At 41.3% G+C, this 21,919-nt stretch overlaps 1 protein-coding gene across 1 annotated transcript in view; it reads right to left on the minus strand.

Annotated features, from left to right (window-relative positions):
• Positions 1 to 3,409: 3,409 nt before the first annotated feature.
• Positions 3,410 to 21,919, minus strand: part of col4a1 (collagen, type IV, alpha 1) — a 33,215-nt gene continuing 14,705 nt past the window's right edge. Inside the window, exons 2-52 of the mRNA XM_068328445.1 lie at positions 21,541 to 21,594; positions 19,674 to 19,763; positions 19,412 to 19,456; positions 19,274 to 19,318; positions 19,098 to 19,160; positions 18,921 to 18,974; positions 18,626 to 18,652; positions 18,448 to 18,522; positions 18,296 to 18,358; positions 18,067 to 18,102; positions 17,922 to 17,960; positions 17,503 to 17,595; positions 17,343 to 17,378; positions 17,189 to 17,248; positions 16,929 to 16,964; positions 16,799 to 16,843; positions 16,666 to 16,698; positions 16,192 to 16,252; positions 16,056 to 16,091; positions 15,802 to 15,948; positions 15,603 to 15,686; positions 15,406 to 15,489; positions 15,155 to 15,225; positions 14,842 to 15,033; positions 13,818 to 13,986; positions 13,559 to 13,651; positions 13,346 to 13,450; positions 13,092 to 13,189; positions 12,657 to 12,807; positions 12,431 to 12,544; positions 11,862 to 12,029; positions 11,396 to 11,485; positions 11,160 to 11,312; positions 10,938 to 11,036; positions 10,418 to 10,507; positions 10,143 to 10,282; positions 9,773 to 9,899; positions 9,577 to 9,657; positions 8,604 to 8,702; positions 8,468 to 8,518; positions 8,202 to 8,387; positions 7,915 to 8,048; positions 7,714 to 7,786; positions 7,511 to 7,582; positions 7,173 to 7,301; positions 6,987 to 7,085; positions 6,689 to 6,901; positions 6,432 to 6,609; positions 6,123 to 6,237; positions 5,171 to 5,343; positions 3,410 to 5,016 (exon numbers count right to left, since the gene is read on the minus strand). Of these exons, the coding sequence (XP_068184546.1) occupies positions 4,935 to 5,016; positions 5,171 to 5,343; positions 6,123 to 6,237; positions 6,432 to 6,609; positions 6,689 to 6,901; positions 6,987 to 7,085; positions 7,173 to 7,301; positions 7,511 to 7,582; positions 7,714 to 7,786; positions 7,915 to 8,048; positions 8,202 to 8,387; positions 8,468 to 8,518; positions 8,604 to 8,702; positions 9,577 to 9,657; positions 9,773 to 9,899; positions 10,143 to 10,282; positions 10,418 to 10,507; positions 10,938 to 11,036; positions 11,160 to 11,312; positions 11,396 to 11,485; positions 11,862 to 12,029; positions 12,431 to 12,544; positions 12,657 to 12,807; positions 13,092 to 13,189; positions 13,346 to 13,450; positions 13,559 to 13,651; positions 13,818 to 13,986; positions 14,842 to 15,033; positions 15,155 to 15,225; positions 15,406 to 15,489; positions 15,603 to 15,686; positions 15,802 to 15,948; positions 16,056 to 16,091; positions 16,192 to 16,252; positions 16,666 to 16,698; positions 16,799 to 16,843; positions 16,929 to 16,964; positions 17,189 to 17,248; positions 17,343 to 17,378; positions 17,503 to 17,595; positions 17,922 to 17,960; positions 18,067 to 18,102; positions 18,296 to 18,358; positions 18,448 to 18,522; positions 18,626 to 18,652; positions 18,921 to 18,974; positions 19,098 to 19,160; positions 19,274 to 19,318; positions 19,412 to 19,456; positions 19,674 to 19,763; positions 21,541 to 21,594 (4,851 nt within the window). The 3' untranslated portion in view covers positions 3,410 to 4,934. The remainder of the gene's footprint in view (positions 5,017 to 5,170; positions 5,344 to 6,122; positions 6,238 to 6,431; positions 6,610 to 6,688; positions 6,902 to 6,986; positions 7,086 to 7,172; positions 7,302 to 7,510; positions 7,583 to 7,713; positions 7,787 to 7,914; positions 8,049 to 8,201; positions 8,388 to 8,467; positions 8,519 to 8,603; positions 8,703 to 9,576; positions 9,658 to 9,772; positions 9,900 to 10,142; positions 10,283 to 10,417; positions 10,508 to 10,937; positions 11,037 to 11,159; positions 11,313 to 11,395; positions 11,486 to 11,861; positions 12,030 to 12,430; positions 12,545 to 12,656; positions 12,808 to 13,091; positions 13,190 to 13,345; positions 13,451 to 13,558; positions 13,652 to 13,817; positions 13,987 to 14,841; positions 15,034 to 15,154; positions 15,226 to 15,405; positions 15,490 to 15,602; positions 15,687 to 15,801; positions 15,949 to 16,055; positions 16,092 to 16,191; positions 16,253 to 16,665; positions 16,699 to 16,798; positions 16,844 to 16,928; positions 16,965 to 17,188; positions 17,249 to 17,342; positions 17,379 to 17,502; positions 17,596 to 17,921; positions 17,961 to 18,066; positions 18,103 to 18,295; positions 18,359 to 18,447; positions 18,523 to 18,625; positions 18,653 to 18,920; positions 18,975 to 19,097; positions 19,161 to 19,273; positions 19,319 to 19,411; positions 19,457 to 19,673; positions 19,764 to 21,540; positions 21,595 to 21,919) is intronic.

Here is a 21,919-nt window from a genome sequence, read left to right on the forward strand (position 1 = left end):
TTTGGCATGGCAGAGGTCAAGGGGGAGGGGTCGAGGTTGTGCCCTCTGAGCTTGATTCCCCCAGGAGAAAGGTCAGGGTCACGCTAAGCTCCTGACACATTCCAGCACGCTAATGTAAACACATTCCTGGTAACATGACGTATTGAGTAACAGGATCACAGTTAGCTTGGCTTTTGGTGTTCACCAAAATCTTTCTCAGCAGAAATATGTAGATTTTGCTTGCATACGTAATTATATGATTAATTTGTTGTCAGTCAGTTTTGCTTATTTCATACACAGATCACTGCACTAATGTTTAACACACATAATGTGATTATGACATTTAAGTCGGACATCTCGGCTTAGCGAAGTTAGCAAAGAACTGTAAGAGGTTTAAAAGGTTTGAACTCAAAGCTCCTGAGCAGCGTTGAGCGTTGACCCTCACCACACAGTATTAATGACTGTGTGTGTGTGAGTGACAAGTACATTTTTCTACTTCATTTCTTTATCTCATTCCTTCCTCTCCATACATTCTTCATTCAGAATTTCATTTGAATGCAGTACAAAAATGCCTTGTTGCCCCGGAAACCCTAACCTAGTATCTCAGTCCACTACTGTAGGTCTTTGGTAGTGATCCACATGGGCCTTGAACCGGCCCATGTGGACCAAATGCGTTCCAAGTGTGAACTTGCAGTGGAAGGTGCCAGTTCACCTCCTGACCACTGCCCAGGTGCTCTTGAGCAAGGCACTGTTCCGTTACTTGTTGCTTATTGAGCGCACTTCTTCTTCTTCTTCTTCTTTTTCTTCTTTTCTTCTTCTGAAGCACTTTAGTACTTTCATCTAATGTAAAATTGTGAAAGTTTTGAATGTGATTAATATGTTTTTGCAAAAATAAAAAAAAATCATCTTCTTCTTCTTCTTCTTCTTCTTCTTCTTCTTCTTATTATTATTATTATTATTATTATTATTATTATTATTATTATTATTATTATTATTATAAATCCATGGTAAAGATTTTAAACAATGCTAAACTTAAAGATTTGGTTGACACACCATGGAGGGTTGACCTTGGTCTGGCGACGGATGTGAGCCCTTCATGTGAGTCTTTCTACAAGCCGCGGTTAACAAAAAAGGTTCCAGTGGTGGCCGTCAACAGTTTTGTTTCGAGTTTGAATCCAAGGCTGTATGTCGGAAAACTGCCCATTCCGTTCTCGCAGAGAAACTGTTTTTCACTACTTCCTGGACTGTCAGAGACTCGACAATCTGTTCCTGATTTTAGAGAGAATCTTTCTCTCACTTGGTGGTGTTTTTGACAAACAGGTATACATTATTGGTTTGAAACACAGGAAGAATTTTAAAAAAAGGATTGGCAGATTCTAAACTTTCCTCTGGACCAAGCAAAGATGGCAATTTATTTAAGCGCAAGGAAAAAGGTTTAAGAAGCCATTTATCGATTTTAACTATTTCAGAACAATGAATGATTTAGACACTTTTACAAACTTATGGTGTGTCAAGGGTGTCTTATGTTCCATGTTGAGTGAGGAACTTGTATTCAGTCAGTGTTTGGTTTAATTCACGTATATTATGTTCCTACATGTTATATTACTCGTTTTTGAAATGTGAGTTCCTGTTTGCGTGGATCTCTTTTGGATTTTGTGTCTTGTATTTTGACTTTCATGAATAAAGTGATTTTAAAAATCTTCTTCTCTATTTTCTTCTTCCATACATGTCTTTCAGCACTAATAGTGCCATCACAAATGTACAAGCTATCCATGTCATGGGTTCTGACCCCCCTCACAGCCACTATGACGGATGGACCCCAGCACACCTTTCCTCATCTTGGATGAACTTCGACCCAGAGCGGTTGGTGTTTGTTGTGGACACTTGTGACAGCACTTTCAGCTGGCATGGGCCTGTGTTTACAGACAGTGGTGTTCCAAAGTGAGCCCACATAATAATGTTTGTATAACCTTTATAGAATCATGTTGACTTATAACCAGATGATCAAAGACAATTGAAATCGGAGTTGGCTGTCATTCTTTCCGCTTATCTGGAGAAATTTCATCTGATTCTCTTAATATTTTGATGATGTAATAGATTGTTGACAGTGACATTTATAAATTCCTTGCAATTGTATGCTGAGAAACATTGTTCTTCAATGGGTTTGCGGTTGTTGTTTTTCACGGTACTGATTCTTCCTCCATCCTTGCTTGTGCAAGAGTTATTTGAGGATAACTCCTTACTCCATCAGGATCTTGACCCATTGGCCAAATCTGTTTCATTTTTCTAAGTATCGTCTTTCTTTTGTTTCCTCTGTCCCAACGTTTTAAACACATGTTCCAGGAAACAAATTTAGAATAAGCCTGTATTTATAAAAACGCAAAGTAAAGTTGATGAGACAACACACAAAATATTCAGTTTTTACTTTATGTTTCACAAGGGATCCCAACTTTTTGGAATCAGCAATTGTAAGTTGATGATTCTGTCTTTGTCTTGTCTGTTCTGTTTCACTTTATGTATTTTACTTTAACTCGAGAATCAGAAGTATTTATACCAAAAACAATTGTGATAAAAATTACTAAAATTCACTCACAGCAAACTTTATTATTATTATTATTTATTACTTTATTAATCCCAAAGGAAAATTCATTATGGTAAATATACCATTGGGTTTTCTACCCGGGGCATAACAGGTTAATGTTTATTTAAGTTGAGGGACTGATTCAGCTACTTGCCTGCGAATACAATCTTTACCCAAAGTGTAGAAATCCCAGCCTTGATTGTGGCTGCGGTCATTAGGTCACTGCTCAGTTGTACCTGTCATTTAACCATTTGACCTTTTGGCAACTATGGCCGTCCAGTGCGACTCCCACCTGAGTGACTTTGCATTTTCCGGCAAGAGGTCAAGGCCTTGTTATTCATGTTTATGAAAGTATCTGTGGGTCAAGGCCTCTGTTTGTCTGTCTGGCGACAGGAGAGGAAACAAAGGATATGATTCCGGTAATAGATGAAAGACGAGAGTAGAGATGAAGGGGAGTGGTGTTGAGGGGGTTATCTGGTTCTCTGCAGAGCGAATTGATCTGTTTGTGTTTTCATGGGGTGAACGGGTTTGTTGGCTACCGTCCCAGCAGAAGTGCTGAGGCATTGGCTGCATTGCACAGTGGAAGTATTGGTGCAGAGGGTGCACTTATAACGGTTCAAGACAGATTTGAGGTCAGCCTTTGCAGCTTGTTGTTGGAATAAAAGGCAGTGGCAATAAAAACTGAGAGCTTATGAATCACCCCTAAGGTTAGATGTAAAAGCAACTCACCTGCAAAATGTGTTGGTGCTGCCCTCTTGTGGTGCCTTGAAGGTACTGTATCATAAGAATTCCACAATAATTGAAATGTGCTAAACCAAAGGAAAAACTAACAATAAATAAAACAGAAAATTCTACAAATCAATTTATTGTAAGTACACAGTATGGGATTTGAAAAATATAAACTGTCAAACTTATCTGTTTGTTAATTAGTTAAGATTATTTCCATTGCATTCAAGTTTGAAAACATGAATACTTTTTATAATCCATGGAGTAGTTTATCAAACCCAAATAGAAACAGGTGTCATTCAGTGTGGAGCAACTGTTAAAACTATAACAGCAAGGAAAAGCTTAATCTCAGTTAATTACTCTTAAAGGACCACTGAAAATATTACAGGGATCCAAGAGGTATCCCCTCTACTGTAAAAACTGAATTTATGTGCAAATACTGAATATCTTTAGGAGCATGTCAACCTATAGGCACTTGTAAAAATTCAGCCCTCGTCATCTGTTTGTGTTCAGATGCTCTGATGTGATGACCTTTGACCCTTAATGACAAATCAATCATGAGCCAAATCAAATGGGGACGATAGCAGTCATTCACAAATGGAAACAGTCAAGGTCATGAGCAAAATAGTAAGTACATACATAAGCTGTGTGTAAATATATACATGTGCATTTCAACTAGAGGAGACGTTTGGTTCACGTGATGTGAGAGTAAATTCTGTAGCTGTTAAAGGCAACGCTGACAAAGTAAAGGTGAGGGAGGTGACTTCTTTTTCTATTGCTTTTTGTGTAACAATATAAATGGGGACATCACAAAACATGCACCACTTCCAAATCCATTCATATGTCTACACACACACACACACACACACACACGGACAGACAGATAAACACAAACACACATGTGAGTCAATGCTATTTCAGTGCTGTTTAGTATGTTGAGAAAGTGGTGGAATCAGACACTGTTTAGGGATCCATGGAATCTCAGATACACTCAAGTCCAACATATCCTCATGAATCTTATAAATAAAATGGACTAAATAACACAAAAGTATTTCAATAATAACCTGAGGAGAGTATGTTGAACTGTGTTAGAGAGGAATGCATTATATTTACAACAGAGTGATTGTTATATATCTGTTTTTGCAACTTGGCGAATAGCAAGCAGTCTTTAACCAGTGGCACATCCCATCCTTTACATTAGTATGTTTAAACATGTTAAAGGTGAAAACCTACATTAATATGTAGCTATATCTTTGAATGCTTTGGTGCTGGAAGGGAAGGGAAACAAAAAGAAATAAAATAAAGCAGATAAACAAGAATAGCACCTGGCTTATACAAACAACCCTTTCCAAATTAACACCAGTTTACCAGTTCAGGGGGTTTGTACTCAGTGCAGAGGTAAACTGGATGTAATTATTCAGAACACAATGTGATTATGTTAGATGGGTGTTCTGCATTTTGGTCTCGGATGTTCTGGTTTTTTAAAGTTCAATCTCTGGCTGTCTGCAAACCACATCTCTTTTACTTTCCTCTCACACATGCAGGGAAATAGCACCATCCTTTGGAAACAGGAAGTAAAGGCAAGTTGAGGATGTCAGCGCACGTGGAATTGCTTGCAAGTTCAGACGGCGGACTCTCGTCTTGGGTTTTATGTCCTCTTCATGCAAACCTGGCAGCGGCTTATGTGAGTTCGGAGATTGCCTGCTTTCAGTGTCGTCGGGACAGGTTTCCTGGAAAGAGAAGGTGAAAAAAAAACATGAAGATCTAATTCTATTTGATTTGTGTTGCTCAAGACAAAACCATAATCCAGTGAAAAAATAAGATTTTCAAGGGGTTCCCTTTAAAGTGAATCACAAAATAAAATGTGTCATGCTTCTGCCTTACGTAAACATTTCACTGTCTTCGATTGTGGCAAGCCAGAAGCTGTAGGAGTTGGCGTAGTAGTTGCAAGTTCCTCTACCGTGACACTCAATGAACGGGGCACTGCGGAATTCCTCCAGGCAGGAGCCAGGAGAGGCCAGAGCCTGACCTGAACCCTCTGCACCAGCACTGGTGTGCTACAAAAACACACAAGGAGAACAGATCATCTGGAGAAAGGGCCTTTTATATGTTTTAAATGGGAATATCCCCTTTAAATCTACCGCATATCTTGATAGTTGTAGTAATAGTAGCAGAACTTATTTGTCCCTTAAGGAGGTTCCGTCTGGGAAATTAACATCTCCGTTGCACACAGCACAGTGAGTACACAAAAACACAGAAAACGTACACAGAATGCACCAGCACATAGAAAGTAGTACCAACACCAAATAGAAAGAGTAATAAATAACTCACCAATATACAATACACAAATAGAAAGGCATAAATAGGTACTGTATAGGAATAAAAAGGCATAAATAAACAGGTCTGGTTAGTTAGGCACGGGTAGAGTGAAATGTCTATAGTGTTTGCATTGTTTTTGATGCAATTAAATGAAAATTTTAAAACAAAAAATCTCAAACAATTGATCAAATCTTGATACATTTAACCAATGGCGCTCAATCTACTTTCTTGAGAGAGAGAAAAAAATCATTCTAGGACAGAGCGTATCTGATCAATGCGACGATTTTCCAGACTTGACTGTTTGATAGGGATTACAGTATTTTCCTCACTATGAGGCGCACATTCAACAAATGGCCGATTCTAAGAGTTTTCATGTGTAAGTTCCACTGGATTATAAGGCGCATTGTTGGTTTTTGAGAAAATTAAAGGCTTTTAGGTGGGCTTTATAGTGTGGAAAATACTGTATTTCAACTTGCACAAAACAAATGATGACAGGAATATTGGAATTTTTTCTTACCATGACAAAGGAGTAGCCGATCCACAGAGAGTCCCATCCTCGAGGGCACGGCGGGATCATTATGGTCTGACTGTGAACTGCTATCACCATGGCTGGGGCTTCACACACAGCACACCTACAAACACACACACACACACACACACACACACACACACACACACACACACACACACACACACACACACACACACACACACACACACACACACACACACACACACACACACACACACACACATAGGTGTGACAGGAGGGCTAGACTAGGATTATGTATACCTAAATCCAGGAGGCATAGAAATGTCGACAGACCTGCTAATGAAGGGTTTGATGCTGACACCAGTCACAGGTGCCATGGTCATGGGCATGGGTTCAGGAGAGGTGAGCCAATAGGAGTAGTCGTTACGGGAGGCGAAGTTGCACACATTGTTAATGTTACAGAACAAGAAGGGCATGGGGCTGAACTTCCTGAGGCAGCTGCCCGCCGTACCTGAAACACAGACCAAGGAATTGGAATGAATCCTTTAATCTCCATCTTGCTTCTTTCGTCTTTTCATTCCGTTCCTCACCTAAGTCCTGCCCATGAGAACGTTCATTGCCCTGGACGTAGAGCAAGGAATAGCCGTCGTATATGAGAGAGGTTCCGTCGGGACAGAATGGAACGTCCACCGTTTGGCTGTGACGAGTCACCAGGAACCCGTGATCCATAGAGGAAGGGCCTGGTGGACCCACTTGACCTGGAACACCATCAGGTCCTGGGGGGCCAGGGTGTCCTCTAGGTCCTAAAAACAAGGTCAGTTTAATATGTTATGATAGCAACAACTTGACAGCTGTAGTCCAGACACTTAATCCCTGTCAGCCTCTCACCCTGAGGCCCTGGGAGGCCAGACTCTCCCTTGGCTCCAGGCTGACCATGATATCCAGGCACACCATCTTCACCTTTTGGCCCACCAAGACCAGTAACACCTGAGACAAGATGAAGAAGCAATTAGACAGGTGGAGAATTATATCAGGATCACAGGAGATTACACAAGATTCCAAAGAAAACTTTACCTTGTTGTCCTTTCTGTCCGGGTAGCCCAGGTGGTCCCTGGGGACCTGGAAAACCTTGAACCCCTGGAAACCCAATGTCTCCTTTAATGATGGTGTGAGGGCCGGGGGGTCCTGGAGGGCCTTCATTTCCTGAAAAACAAAGTATCTTAGAAGACATTTTCTAGGTTCTACATTTTTTTTATCAGTTTATAGAGGTCAGTTTATAAGATAACTAGATGCATGAGTGACAATGACCAACTCTAACAGGTGGATGTGAATTTTTTTGCCCATATTTATATGTTTGTTTGTACATATCGTGTCTTAATGTCGACATGTTGTCATGTTTGTTCCCTTCTTACCCTTTTCTCCAGGGAATCCTCTGTCTCCCAGCTCTCCTTTCAGTCCAATGTCACCGTAACTACCCTTTACACCTAGAGATTGGATCCAAAATGTCATTATCATATATCTACATAGAAACACAACTTTCCTGTCATATATGCTGTCTTGTACATATGAATGTACTCCACCACACACACAGAATTAGAGTTATCACACTGCTGACCTGGGAATCCAGGGACACCCTGTAATCCCCTCTCTCCTCTTGGGCCGTCGATACCTGGGAGACCAGGTTTTCCCTGTGAATCAAAAATACACGGTTTATACAGATAACATCATGTTACAACCGCATCTTTCTCTGTTCACAAATACAAATTACAGCACTAAATATACATGTTAAGACATGGAATGCAGTCTCATGACATACAGGAAGCCCAGAGACTCCAGGGTCACCCTTATGTCCTGACTCGCCCTGAAATCCTGGGTTACCCTGGTCTCCTTTCTCTCCTTTGTTGCCGTGCCTACCGGGAACACCAGGAGACCCCGGTGATCCTATGAGGCCTGTTTTATAAAGATAAATAGAAGATTCATACATACATATAATTATTTCTATATTAATGACATTAACTTTGAACAATGATGCCATAGTGAAAAACATTTTAGCAACAGTTCCTCACATATTTAATCCTTGAATATTAAGTATCTACAGCATACCTGATTCTCCAGGCTGTCCAGTTTCTCCTCTTTCTCCCTTAGGGCCCTCCATAGAGACACCTGGGAGCCCCCTCTCTCCCGGCTCACCCTGAAATCCCTGTAACCCTGGGAATCCCTTGTCTCCTTTGATTCCAGGTATACCTGGATGGCCTGGAGTGCCAGGGAAGCCTGGACCACCTTTGTCACCTGGAAAGGAAAGGAGAAGAACATTACGTGAACCTGTTTGACTCCAGTGATTAAAGAAATCCTGATGGGTGAAGTCTGACCTTTGACACCGTGCCCTCCAGGTGGCCCTGGGAAGCCTCGTCCAGGTAAACCTGCAAATGATCAGATCAAACTTGGTAAACTATGTTATCAATAAACAAGTTCATGACTTGTAGTTTCCCTCTAAATCCAGTAAACCTGGGTCTCCTCTCTCCCCTGATGACCCCGGGATGCCGTCCACTCCAGACTCTCCCTTCTGTCCCGGAGGGCCAGGGGCCCCCTGTAAGCCGCTTTCACCTAGAACAGAACAATCAATCTATCAGTCAACTGACATTTATTTGCATAACACTTAATCTCATCAGCAGACATTTCAAAGCGCTTTACAGACAACAAGGATAGTCGCTTTGCTTCTCAGCGGACTAAATATCCAGTGACTTTCGACAGCTGTGAGTCAAGTCTTCTTTGTCTGTGATTTAATGATCAAACATAAACATAAGAGATGTTTGAGGAAAAAAACTGAGCTGGAGATTTTATATAATTTAATTTTTTTTAAAATAAAGAAAAAAAGGACTTTCAGACAAGTTACTCCATATTCAAAACAGCTCATATAACAATTTACTAGTAACCCCTCTCCAAAAAACAAACTTTGATTAAGTTAAGAGAATATGAAGATATTATTTCGCGAAATTAAAGTTGTTTCTTGATGTTATATAATATTAACAAATAAAATAAATGAACGCTTTGAACAAAATGTATTTGTCTGCATAGATGAACCACAACTGCGCTTAAAGAGTGAAATATATCCCCCAAGATGAACAATCCTATGCATTCTGTCCTGACGATGCTCCACCCTTATACACATTTCATCTAAAATAGTTCAACAGTAAGACTGATATGATAAATGAATGGTATTCTGGCAATACAGGGAAAAAATCCTGGTTCTACAGTTTAAATCTGGTCATCACTGAAATTTAATGGATTATTGCTTTACTTTCATCCTTGAAATGAATGCCATGGCTAATGATTGAATGTTTTTCATATCACTAGGAGAAATGTAAACATAAACCTCATAATGCTCATAATGCTTAAGAACTTAGGAAATATCAGTCCTAGTCCCAAAAATTACATGAAAACATCCATGACAGAAACAATAAAAAATCTTTTCACTTACCAGGACGACCCTCAATACCAGCTTCTCCTGATGACCCGGGAAGCCCAGGGACTCCCTTTTCACCTGGTCTACCTGGCTGACCTGTATAATGCACACACTACAATGAGACCTGGTGTAAAATCAGAACACATATGTTTCCCATACCTGGCACTGCAGAAAACTTGGATGAATGCAGCAGCATAGATGGGAATCTGACCTGTATACCCAATGGTTCCTTTTTCTCCTTTGGATCCTTGCAGGCCTGGTTTACCAGGCATACCCTCTTGACCCTTCAGACCCTTCTCCCCTGGCAATCCTGGGAATCCTGGTTGTCCTATCTGGCCCTGTTAGCATAGGGGAATGTTGAGTAAAATTGACTCAAATGATAAATCATGTGAAAAGACATAAGGTAGCATAAGTAGTTAGGTGTGTTCAGAATTTCTATTCAAACCAGTCCATTTGCCCCCACTTGAGGGGAAAGAATTCAGGTTTAAGACATTTCAACATCAGATTCATTTCCACTCTTTCTGTCTGTGTACATTAACAGAGTTAATACAAGATAAAACTAGCTAAAACAAGTGCATTACCTTTTCTCCTGGTGTTCCAGGGATTCCAATACCTGGCTCACCAGCTAAGCCCTTCTCTCCTTTCTGTCCATCTGTGCCTTTGAATCCATGATGCCCTGGGGTACCAGTGTCTCCTTTAATGCCCTTTGGCCCAACAGGACCTGTGCAAACACACAAACAGCAGCTAAAAGGTAAAATGCAGATATATGGGAAATGCTACACGTAACACGTAGCGCGCGCGCGTGCACACACACTCACACACACACACGTTACATGTTATATCCACATTTTCCCACCTGGTATTCCCATCTCTCCCACGGTGCCTTTCTGTCCAGGTGGTCCCATGTAGCCGGGCTGCCCAGGTAAACCAGGCTCTCCTTTTTCACCTGAGACCAATCAGTGAGTATAAAAGATTAATATCCACATACAGTATTTTCTGCACTATAACGCGCACCTAAAAGTCTTTAATTTTCTCTAAAACTGACAGCGCGCCTTATAATCCAGTGCGCCTTATGGTGTGGAGAATACTGTTTGTGTTTTATTCTTCTTCCAGTTTCATTAGCTGATTAAAGTTAAATTGAGTTAGTGGATGAAACTACAGAAGCCCATTGAAGCCTGTAGAAAGTTTTGTCAAGTGAAAAGGATTTGAGCAAAACAATGTATGGCAGTAAAGACATGAAGCTTACATACAGTATATGTATCTTGTGTTTTGAGTGTAAGGAAATTGAAATGTTTTTGTTGTTGTTTTTGTCCTTTGTTGATCACCACCGGAAATGGTTTCAATATTCTATTAAAACACTGTTTTAATGTGGTCACCTGGTTTCCCTGGCATTCCAGGCTCTCCATCTTTGCCTGGCATCCCAGGGTCTCCTGGAAGTCCACGGAAGCCTTTTTGCCCAGTGGCCCCAGTGTTACCTGAAATATGGTATTACAAACCACACAGCATCATTACACAAAAGCCCCAACGGCCCTATTTGCAGCAGACGGCTGTGTGATGCATGAGCTCTTATTGAGCCAAAGGACAACAGTGATTTATACCTGTGTCTCCGGTGTCCCCCTTATCTCCTTTCATATGCTCCATCTCAATTTTAGTCATGTTTCCAGGGGGTCCCTGAAGACCTCTATCTCCTCTCTCTCCTTTTAGTCCAGGTTGTCCAACTTCACCTCTTGGTCCACTAATGCCAGGATCCCCTAAGAGAGATTGTGGGAAGTAGAAAACACTAGTAGTAATAATAAAAACAGCTTATGATAGTTCAGAAATTGGTGGTCTTCACCTCTCAGACCAGATGATCCAGGTTGTCCAGGTGGTCCAGGAAAGCCTGGTACTCCAGGTGTCCCCATTACCCCCATTTCACCTTTAGGGCCTGGCAAACAAGCACATATTGTGAAATTAATAGGAATAACAAAGAGATTACAAGTACATTCATTATAGGTTCTCTCTTCTTCTACTGTAATGTGAAAAAAAATGCACTGTCTCCCCTCAAAATCTTTGCAAATACAAGAAACAACAACCAAAACAACAAAAACAAAAGTTACAGATGCAAAGGTGTAAAGATGAAATAATTCCTGATTACTGAGAAGGTCCGCACAAAAAAAACTTTTATAGATTTTCATACAAAATGAATGAAAGTGTTGGGCAAGTGGCCGGGTAGTGACCACTACAAATGGAGACATTTGTGGAGGTATGTGCTCCACTGAGTGCCAGACTATTTCATGAACGTTGGTGGTTCGTGGTCTTACCTTGATTCCCAATTTGTCCATCCCTGCCTGGCAAACCTGGATTACCGGGGAATCCTTTTGAACCTGGCAATCCTGGAAACCCAATGGAACCCTTCTCTCCCTGAGGCCCAGGCATGTCCAAACCAGGAGGACCTGGATACCCTTTATCTCCTTTTTCACCTTCCCTACCTGTTCAACACATGCAGGTATATTTGAAGCAATACAGTTAGACTTTTAATAGTAAGAAAATCACAATCAATCATCATGATAATGTTACAATCCCTGTGTTTTGTCCTGGAGTCCTGGTACAATGCTATAAACCAGAAGCCAAAACAACTACTGTATTTTCCGCACTATAAGGCGCACCTTCAACGAATGACCTATTGCAAAAAATGTTCATATAAAGTGAACTTTATAAAGCGCACTGGATTATAAGGCGCACTGTCGGTTTTTGAGAAAATTAAAGGCTTTTAGGTGCGCCTTATAGTACGGAAAATACTGTAAATGGAATTTAACCATCTGTGCTTCTTTTCATCGTAAGCCACACTTTCTTCTGTGACAAAAGCCTATGTCTGAATGTTTGTGCTCACCAAATGGACCGGGCTCTCCACGTTGTCCTTGTGGTCCAGGAGCCCCAGGCAAGCCTTTTCCTGGACCACCTGGTAAGCCAACCTGTCCTGGAGGTCCTGGGGGTCCCACATCACCTAGTAGTAAATGGTAAAGAAAAAAATAAAATACAGTACTCTGTACAGGAAGTTCACCTGCGGGTATGGACTGACTTCAATCCAGCTCCACAGCTGATGCATCTTGCCATACCTTTTATTCCCTGAGGCCCTATTGGTCCTGTTTGGCCTTCTTGTCCAGGAACACCTGGTAGTCCGCTGTTACCCTTCTCTCCCGGGAAGCCTGTAACTCCTGGGAAGCCCTGAGAACCTTTTGGGCCTGGAAGACCACGTCCTGGTTCACCCTACAAAGAATAGAGATATAAGATGACCTGCCACTCACACTCCGGTCATAATGACACAAAATTCAGAGGTCAGTTCACTGTACTCCTCTAGTTGTAGTGGGAATACACATTAATGCACTCAAGTACATTCATTTAAATACTTAATCCAAAAGAAACTGCACCATCCACATCCATACTTAAAATGCTCGACCCAACATGAATATTCCATCATCAAAATCAGCTGAAAAAGTTATATATATATTGATAGGAAATCACATTAAAGCGCTACACAGAGAGCTACACACCTTTTGTCCTGATACACCAGGTTGTCCAGCCAAACCATCCTGCCCTTGCTTTCCTGGTTCTCCAGGTAATCCTGGAGCTCCTGGAATTCCATTGATTCCTAGGGGCATGAATTAAAGTAAAAAAGTAAAGTCATTTTTTTCTGCTTAAGCACATTAAATTATGTAGATCTTGCTTAAATCTTTATTCATAATTCCATAATTATCCGTTATGCATCCAGGGACAGGAAGAATGGGTTTACCAGGGTAAAACTCACCTTTAGGACCAGTTGGGCCTGGAAGTCCAATTCCAGGGAGTCCATGCTCACCCTTCTGTCCGGGGAAACCTGGTAACCCTGTTTCCCCTGGCTGGCCTCTGTCACCTTCAGCCAAAAACATTAAATATGAGTCATCCCCATATAAATTTACAAGTAAATTCTCATTGGCTGATCTTTCACAGACAAATTCCAAAGCAGTTTGGTGCTGCTCACCTTGAATTCCAGGTCTGCCGGTTTCTCCTTGTACTCCAGGTACTCCAGGAGGCCCAGGAGTCAAGATACCTTGACCTGGCTCACCTTTTAAGCCTGTTGGAGGTCAATCAACTGTCATCAATAAATAATACAATAGGGTCATACTCTATGTGCTGGATCATTGCGCTTGCAGGGGTTCAACTTTGCTGGTTCAGGTTTGGTTCTTCCTGTTAACTATGTGAGTGCATACTTTTACAGTACATCTGGGTCTCATGCATACCAGGTAATCCAGGAGTCCCAGGAAGGCCTGGTCTTCCATGACTGCCTTTTTCTCCAGACTCTCCTGGGCGACCAAAGCCTGGTACACCAGGCGGGCCCCTCTCTCCTGGAGGCCCGATAAGACCAGAGTCTCCAGTAGGTCCACGCTCACCCTTGATGCCCTCTTTTCCCTGAGAGCAAGAGGAGAGGTTATAGATGTCAATCCACATTTTCTTTATTGTACCCAGCAAACCAAAGGTCCTGATATATAAGGGGCAAATTAAAGTAGAACATTTTGCAACACGAGTATTTTTTAAATTAAATTTCTTCCTACATCAAAAAAAACATATAAGAAATAAAGTTTAACAATTTCTTTATCTGGTTAACCTTGTAAGAGCAGGGAAACTTAAATTGAAAGGTACTGTGTATTCCAGATGATAATCTCAATACCAATCTGAATAATTTTCAAGGTCAATGTCAAGTGTGTGTAGCACTTAGCGACCTCCAGTGGTGATGCGGCAGATTGCGACTGAATGAACATGTATCACAATGAATGCCGCCCTTTTGGGACTGTTCTATTCTTCCATCCTGACACATTTCATTAACCTGATGATGAACATGGCTCACTCTGGGTAAGGGGACGTACTGATTTGTGTAAATTAACTATTCTAATTGCTGAAGGCACACTCTTTCAATTCGGTTGAATAGATCTATGGGAAAAAAACTAAAAACAGTAAAATATATTTCCACCAGTAGATTACCCAATTTTCCCACACAGGCTGTTGATTCCATCCATCTGCTTGAAGATGATTGTAAATATCTTGTCCTCAGCCGCTTATAGGTTATTGCTAATGGTATAGAGGGTAACGGGTTACGCTGGAGACTATTCCAGCTGGCTGCTGGTGAGACGTGGAGTACACCCTGAACAAGAGGCCAGTACATCGTGGTGCCGAACAGTTCATCTTGTTATTTTATTCCGTTAATAATTCAATTCATTCAGTGGTTTGTGAAGAACACACAGTCCTACTTGTTTCACAAACCCTTACCGATTCTCCTTTGATGCCAGGTATACCTGGGATACCATCTCTTCCTGGCTCTCCATCCAGACCTGGCTGCCCCTGTGATCCAGGAAGACCAGGCTGACCTTTGTCTCCCTTCAAACCTGGAGCCACAAAAATGTCCCCTGGCTCACCAACAGCACCGGGGGCTCCCATCAATCCAGGGCTGCCTGTTAAACCCTAAACATAGATAGTGAGTTACTTTTCTCTGTCTCCATTTGCCTAAATTAAATTGGAGTTTAAACCACGACAGGTTCAGTTCAAATCTTCTCCTTGGTATGTCAGACATTATTTTACTCACAGGTCTTCCAGGTTGTCCAGAAACACCAGTCTGACCTTTTTCTCCCTTCCCTCCTACCGGCCCTGGAGGTCCTGAAAGATGAGAATGAACACGGGGGTGTGGCAATTTAAAAGTCTGTCATGATGTGAACTCAGGAGTAAGATAAAGGTCATACAGATAAATGGAAGCTGATATCTAGCATGTCAAGTACTGTATGTGACAGAAGATTGTCCAAAATGCATGAGCTTTAAATCTGACTAAAGTCCACTCACCTTGGTCGCCTTTAGGGCCCTGGTTGCCAGGTAATCCAGGAGGGCCCAAACTTTCACACTGAACACAGGTGTCTCCTCTGTCCCCTACAGAAACATCAGCCACGAAGGTATGATGTAAATATCCAGGACTTTGTTGTGTTGTCCAGTAGCACTATTGATGCAGAATGCGCATTAGCACAGATTGTACACATCCGTACCTTTTTGTCCCAGTTCGCCCTGTAACCCTGGAGGCCCTGGTGGTCCAGGATCTCCCTTCTCATTGTTACATTCATTAGGATCAACTGTGTGACATGTCATGGACCAAACATGGATACACAGACAGAAACACACAGGTTAAGTAAAGCAGAACTTGTTGTCATCTTTGGAGATGGCTGGAATTTTAAAGATAAGGCCCACCTGGCTGCCCGGGGGGTCCTGGGGCTCCTGGGAACCCTGGCTGTCCTGGGGGTCCAACAAGAGACTCTCCTTCTATGCCCCTGTTTCCTTTCTCACCTGTGTCTCCCTTCTGACCACTCTCCCCACGAGGTCCTTCAATATGGTGTCCTGAAGCACAAGCGAGGAAAGACAGTCAGGTCGATGTCCAGGTTACTGTGTGATGATGATGATGATGATGATGATGTGTCCCCTGAAAGCAGAGCTGACATCTTTACCTGGTGGACCGGGCTCTCCCTGAGGACCAAGATAACCTGTAGATTAAGAAACCGAGCGAGAAAGAAGAATGTAGTGAGAACTGATCCACGATTGGATTTCATGCTTCAGTGTGAACGTTTGATGATGAGACTTTACCTTTCTCCCCTTGTAACCCCGGGAGACCAGGAGGACCAGGTGGACCAGGTGCACCAGTACCCTAAAATGATACAAGTACAAAGATCAATGATGAATATTCATTTATTGACATTACATTTAAGTTTCATAACACTGACGCACATAAACTCACTTGGTTATTCTATTATTGGAAGCACAGATTTATGTTGAAACATGGAGCTTTTTCAGGATGTTGTTCCCATATTTTCTTGAGGTTCTAGAAATAACAGCTCATTTTTCTCAGAACAAGCAAAAGGCCTGACCCAACTGACCCATGGACTTCATTAAAATCCATGAAATGTATTTCTAACAGCATACAAAATTACTGGTTCATCCCTTAATCATTATATTTAATTTAAAGCAAATGCATATGAGCTGACATCTATTGGTAGTTTTCAGACTTTCTAGAGGGGGGGGGAGACAAAAAAATGGAGGAGAGGAAAGAGAAATGCTTACAAATCCCGGTGGTCCTCGTTCTCCCTTTTCACCCTGAAACAAGACAGTGAGACTTTATTATGTCTGATCATAATTCAAGTTTCAAATTAACACACTGATCATGCGATTTCTTTTTGTACAATAATGTATATACCTGAGAACCTGTATATCCAGGAGCTCCAGGAAAGCCTTTTTCTCCCTACATGAAAGGAAGTTTGTACTTTAAGAACCCATATTTTATAGAATAGAAGCAACAGCTGGATGATACAGACAGGTCATAGTACCTTTGGTCCATGTTCTCCATCCTTCCCAGGTTTACCCTAAAATTACAGAAACACTGATTAGTGTTGGTTTTATTGGATCAAAATGAAAAGGATTTCTGTTGAACCAAAGTTCCATATAAAATATTAAATTAAAGATTTGCAGTTGTTTCCATGCTGCACTCGAACCTTTGAAGAATCCTTCTATATATTGCATCTCAGCTTTATTTACCCATTAAGGAAACAGTTATAACATCCCATAGCGCCATATTTGGATCACTTACTCGTTGTCCGTGTGGTCCGGGTTCACCTTTGGAACCAGGGTGAGGGGAGATGCAGAAACCCTGCAGAGGAAATCAAATGCACAAAGATGAACTACAACACACCTTACAGCCTGCAGGCCCAAGAATGTAGATAAAGAAGGATTCAAACACAAACTTTGTCTCCTTTGTCTCCTGGAAGGCCCTTCTCTCCCTTTGGGAATAATAACAAACATGTTCAGGAAGGGATTCTCACTTTACACATGATATTCAATCATTGTGATTTATTCATATACTTATACAATGTCTGCTCAGCTGAAGAAGAACTGAATGAGTACCTGAGGTCCAGGTACGTGCACTGTGGTGTGTCCTTCCACTCCCTGTGATGGAGGCCCTGGGGGGCCGGGGGGGCCGCGAAATCCCCGGTCACCCTGCAGGGAGATGGCAATGACCATTTAGAAGACTTCAGTGAAGAATCATTACATCGCTTCCTTTAGTCAGATTTCACTTTCATGCAAACACAAGTTTTAGGTTTTCCGTAATGACTTGAAAACCTTTTAAATGGACTCATTTCCATGTCACAGTCAGAGTATGTGAGGTAATAATAATAATAATAATAATAATAATAATAATAATAATAATAATAATAATAATAATAATAATAATAATAATAATAATAATAATAATAATAATAATAATAATAATAATAATAATAATAATAATAATGAAATGTAATTAAAACCTCTGAAAACCTCACCTTTTCTCCTTTCTCACTCACAAAGGCCAGCCTGTCGCCCTGAGTGGAAGAAAGACAGAAAGATCGAGTTAGGTCTCTGCTGGGTGGTTCGGTCGGAGGATGGAGGATGCTGCTTCACTAGTGAGGGATGTGGGAATAATCTTACCTTCTCTCCAGCAGGTCCAGGAGGTCCATGGTCTCCCTGTCAAACAGTTATGTTGTCAAATAAAATTTGTAATAGTACGATTAACTGATGAGGGAACCGAAAGCTTTATCTAAATAGAGAGAGAACGCTTGTCCTTTCTAATAATCACATTTGAAAAAAACAAACTGTCTTTTGGATCAGATTATTATTGTTAGATGATGAAAGGTCCAACAGTGAGGCAGAAACTCACTTTGGGTCCTTGGTAGCCACGAGGTCCTGGGGGGCCGATAGGTCCGGGTGGTCCCCCTGTTCCCTGGATTGGATTTAATTTAACGTTGAGATGATGTTGTATACATGTGTCTTACATGCAGATTCACAAACACACGTGTAAACACCACGTACAGGTAATCCAGGTGTGCCAGGGAACCCCCTGTCTCCTTTCACTGGAACGATTCCGATCACACCACCGGGGTCACCCTGGAGGAGACGAATGGGAGTGACTGGTTTGGTACCACATGTGATAGAACATTTGTGGTAGAACTTATTTACACATTAGAACACTACGTCATAATTTTCTGACCTTTGATCCAGGAACTCCTGGGATGCCCTGTGAAAAGAAAACAACAATATTGTGAACATGTTGTTATAATAATAATACTAATACTACTACTACTACTACTACTACTACTACTACTACTACTACTACTACTACTACTACTACTACTACTAATAATAATAATAATAATAATAATAATAATATGTTGCAATATCATTGCCAGTTAGGATTTACTTCATATGGATTTTTATTGTGAAAAGGCAATAACTGAAATAAGAGTTGTTCAGTGATTGTCTCAGTGGTTGTCATGGTTACTTACAGGAGGTCCTTGAGGACCATCAAAACCAGGAGAACCATCCCTTCCTCTGTCTCCCTGAAACATGCCCAGATCAAAATCAGAAGGTGAGAGTGATGTAAGGTGACAAAATAAAATTAAATACCATGCATGCACAACAAATCTGGTTTTCTGCTATAAAACAGAGCACAGAACGCTTACTTTAGTCCCATTGCATCCTGGGATTCCTGCCGGACCTTGTGGGCCATCGTTTCCATTGATGCCCTAAACGTGGGAGTCAACAGACAGACGCTGTGAGACCATTAAGAACTGTGTTGTTTCTAAGGTTTAAGTGTAAAGACGGTGAACTGGGGTTATGATGTCACAGAGGAACTTACTGGGAGTCCTGGATTTCCTGGGAAGCCTGGCAGACCGGGGGGACCCTGTAGGATCACATGTCAGTGTTACTACCATGACCAAAACTCACCTGATGAACCGGCAGCAGTCGGTCCTTTCCTATCATCATGCACCCTTACCCTCACTCCTTTGAGTCCAAGAGCCCCCGGCTGGCCTATATCTCCCTAAGAAAACACATTATTATTATTTCAATCATTATAATTGTTATTATTATTATTATTTACAGGTATGCATTGTGAAGTGTGTGTGTGTGTGTGTGTGTGTGTGTGTGTGTGTGTGTGTGTGTGTGTGTGTGTGTGTGTGTGTGTGTGTGTGTGTGTGTGTGTGTGTGTGTGTGTGTGTGTGTGTGTGTGTGTGTGTGTTTACAGCATGTGAACTGACCTTGACGCCCATCGGCCCTGCAGGCCCTTCAGGTCCTTGCATCCCAGGGAATCCCATATTACCTTGAAGTCCTGGAAATCCACGCTCACCCTGTGAAGTAGAGAAATCCACGCTGATGTGCGACAAACATGAATATTTACATTAACTCAGATGAGATGAAACAAAACATTTAAAGGGTAAATGAAGAGTACTGGGTGAAACTGTGACCGCTAAGTTTAAATTGATGTGTTTTTATCCATAGCCATAAATGTCACGTCTCTTTATTATTATTATCCTGTTTGTTTTCCTGTCACTAACATATCATGTCATTTTAGATCCGGTCCCACTTGCAATCACTTCATTCCCTGTACCTGTTTTCCCTGCGTTCACCTGCAGCCACTCCCCTAAAAAAATCCCCTAATTCATTGGACTACCTTCAGTGTATGACCCGCCTGATTACTGGATTCTGCCTGTTTGCTTGCCGTCTTGCCTGATTCGTCTGTTTGGACTGATCAGTCTTGTTCGGGCCTTGACAATAAATCTGACGAGGGTCATGCCACAATTTTTCCAATAATCAAAGTGTTTTCATTCAGTAAGAAAATGGGAAGGACGTTTGTCATTAACATTGTTTAATAATATGTAATTAATAAAACAAATATTAATTACAACAAATACTAGACAGTGAATTAAAGCACGGCCAAAATATCCTTGCATGTTGTTCATACTAAACGCCACTAGATGGCAGCATTGGTTCTTAAAGGAGAGTCATTCTCAAAACCAATTCTGAACCTCTAAATAAGTGTATCATGTATAAAACATGGAAGATTTTGAAAAGAAAAACATTAATAAGTTACATGGAAAGTTTTTGACTTGGATTCTACTCCCTTGTCATAGCAGAGTCCAATCAGTCAGGAGAAACTTTCTGAACCATGGGAATCATCCCAGGGTTAACACAACACCACCAGGAAGTGATATCATTTTGGGATGGCCGTTTGGGGACTTTCAGCAACTTTGAAAACACAGAGGTGCTTTGAATCCCCAGCAGATTGTCCAGGCTCCACTCAACACAGACAGTACATCTGGTGTTGTAGGGCAAAATGAATGTTTGGCTACTGTTGCTGCAAGAATGAGCCGGAAAGAGTTAGATTGTGCTCTGAGAAGATAGAAAATGCTATTCTGTCATCTAGTCAGTCAGTGATATACATGAACACGCAACTGCAAAGTACTGCAAAAAAATTGTCATCATGTTCTCTCCAATTACAATTTTATTCTGTAGAAGCTTAATCTTCAAATCTAAAAATGAGACAAAGGTTTTTAAAAGAATGCCTGAATTCTGAATGCTTTATACTTTTATCTTATGTTGTGAGCATTCATGGTTTTATGGGCTTATTTCCACAAATATAAAGTACGCAAATATCTCTATACAGTAATCACAGACAAATTGCACAGGCTTCCGAATGAATTAAATTATAACCGGCATTAGAAAGACAAATGCACTGCTGGTTTTACTGATTTGCTAACAAGAATAATAAAACTATCACCAGGTTGAAAAGCTTAATCGGCTGGTGTATCTTTATGTGGGAAAAGCATTTAAATTTTCTCGTGCTGACAGCTTGAAGGCTCACAGCCAGTTCCAGGTTAGTGTCCCCACCACTTCCATCTGCGCCCAGCTGTGAGTCCGGATACGCTCTAATTCAAACTGATCATTGTTCCTGTCCCAGTCGCTGCTCCAGTCCCAGTTGCTGCCCCACCCAGGCCCTGATCTGACCCCATTAGTCCAAACAGAAAGCCCTTTTACGGCTGCTTTGGCCTGCTATGGGGATATAATGCTGCATTTTCCAGCCAACGTGCGAAGTATTGATGAGATGAATGCAAATGAAGATCCTACCTTAACTCCTTTCACACCACTGCAGTCGCATTTTCCACATGAAGTCCCACAACCCTGAAAATGAAATAAATATTCAAATAAATAAAGCATCACTCAGAAGACCAATCAATTGAAAGAAAATGCACTTGTGGGCGATAAATAAAACAGTACATTTGGGGAAAAGAACAAATATGAAGACAATGTCTTCCAGCTGGACGCAGCAACAGACACCTGCTGAGAGATGTGTAACGTGTTTTACAAACTGACCAAACTGAACTCTGCCATGTTTTCATGCAATCCCACCACCAATCGATTCCACATTGAGGCATTTATGAGGAAAGATGAGTCAAAGGACATTTCACTGCCTCTCGGCACTCGGCCACCTGCTTTGGCTTTTTGA

Source organism: Antennarius striatus, chromosome 12, assembly GCF_040054535.1.
Source record: "Antennarius striatus isolate MH-2024 chromosome 12, ASM4005453v1, whole genome shotgun sequence".
Lineage (NCBI taxonomy): Eukaryota > Metazoa > Chordata > Actinopteri > Lophiiformes > Antennariidae > Antennarius > Antennarius striatus.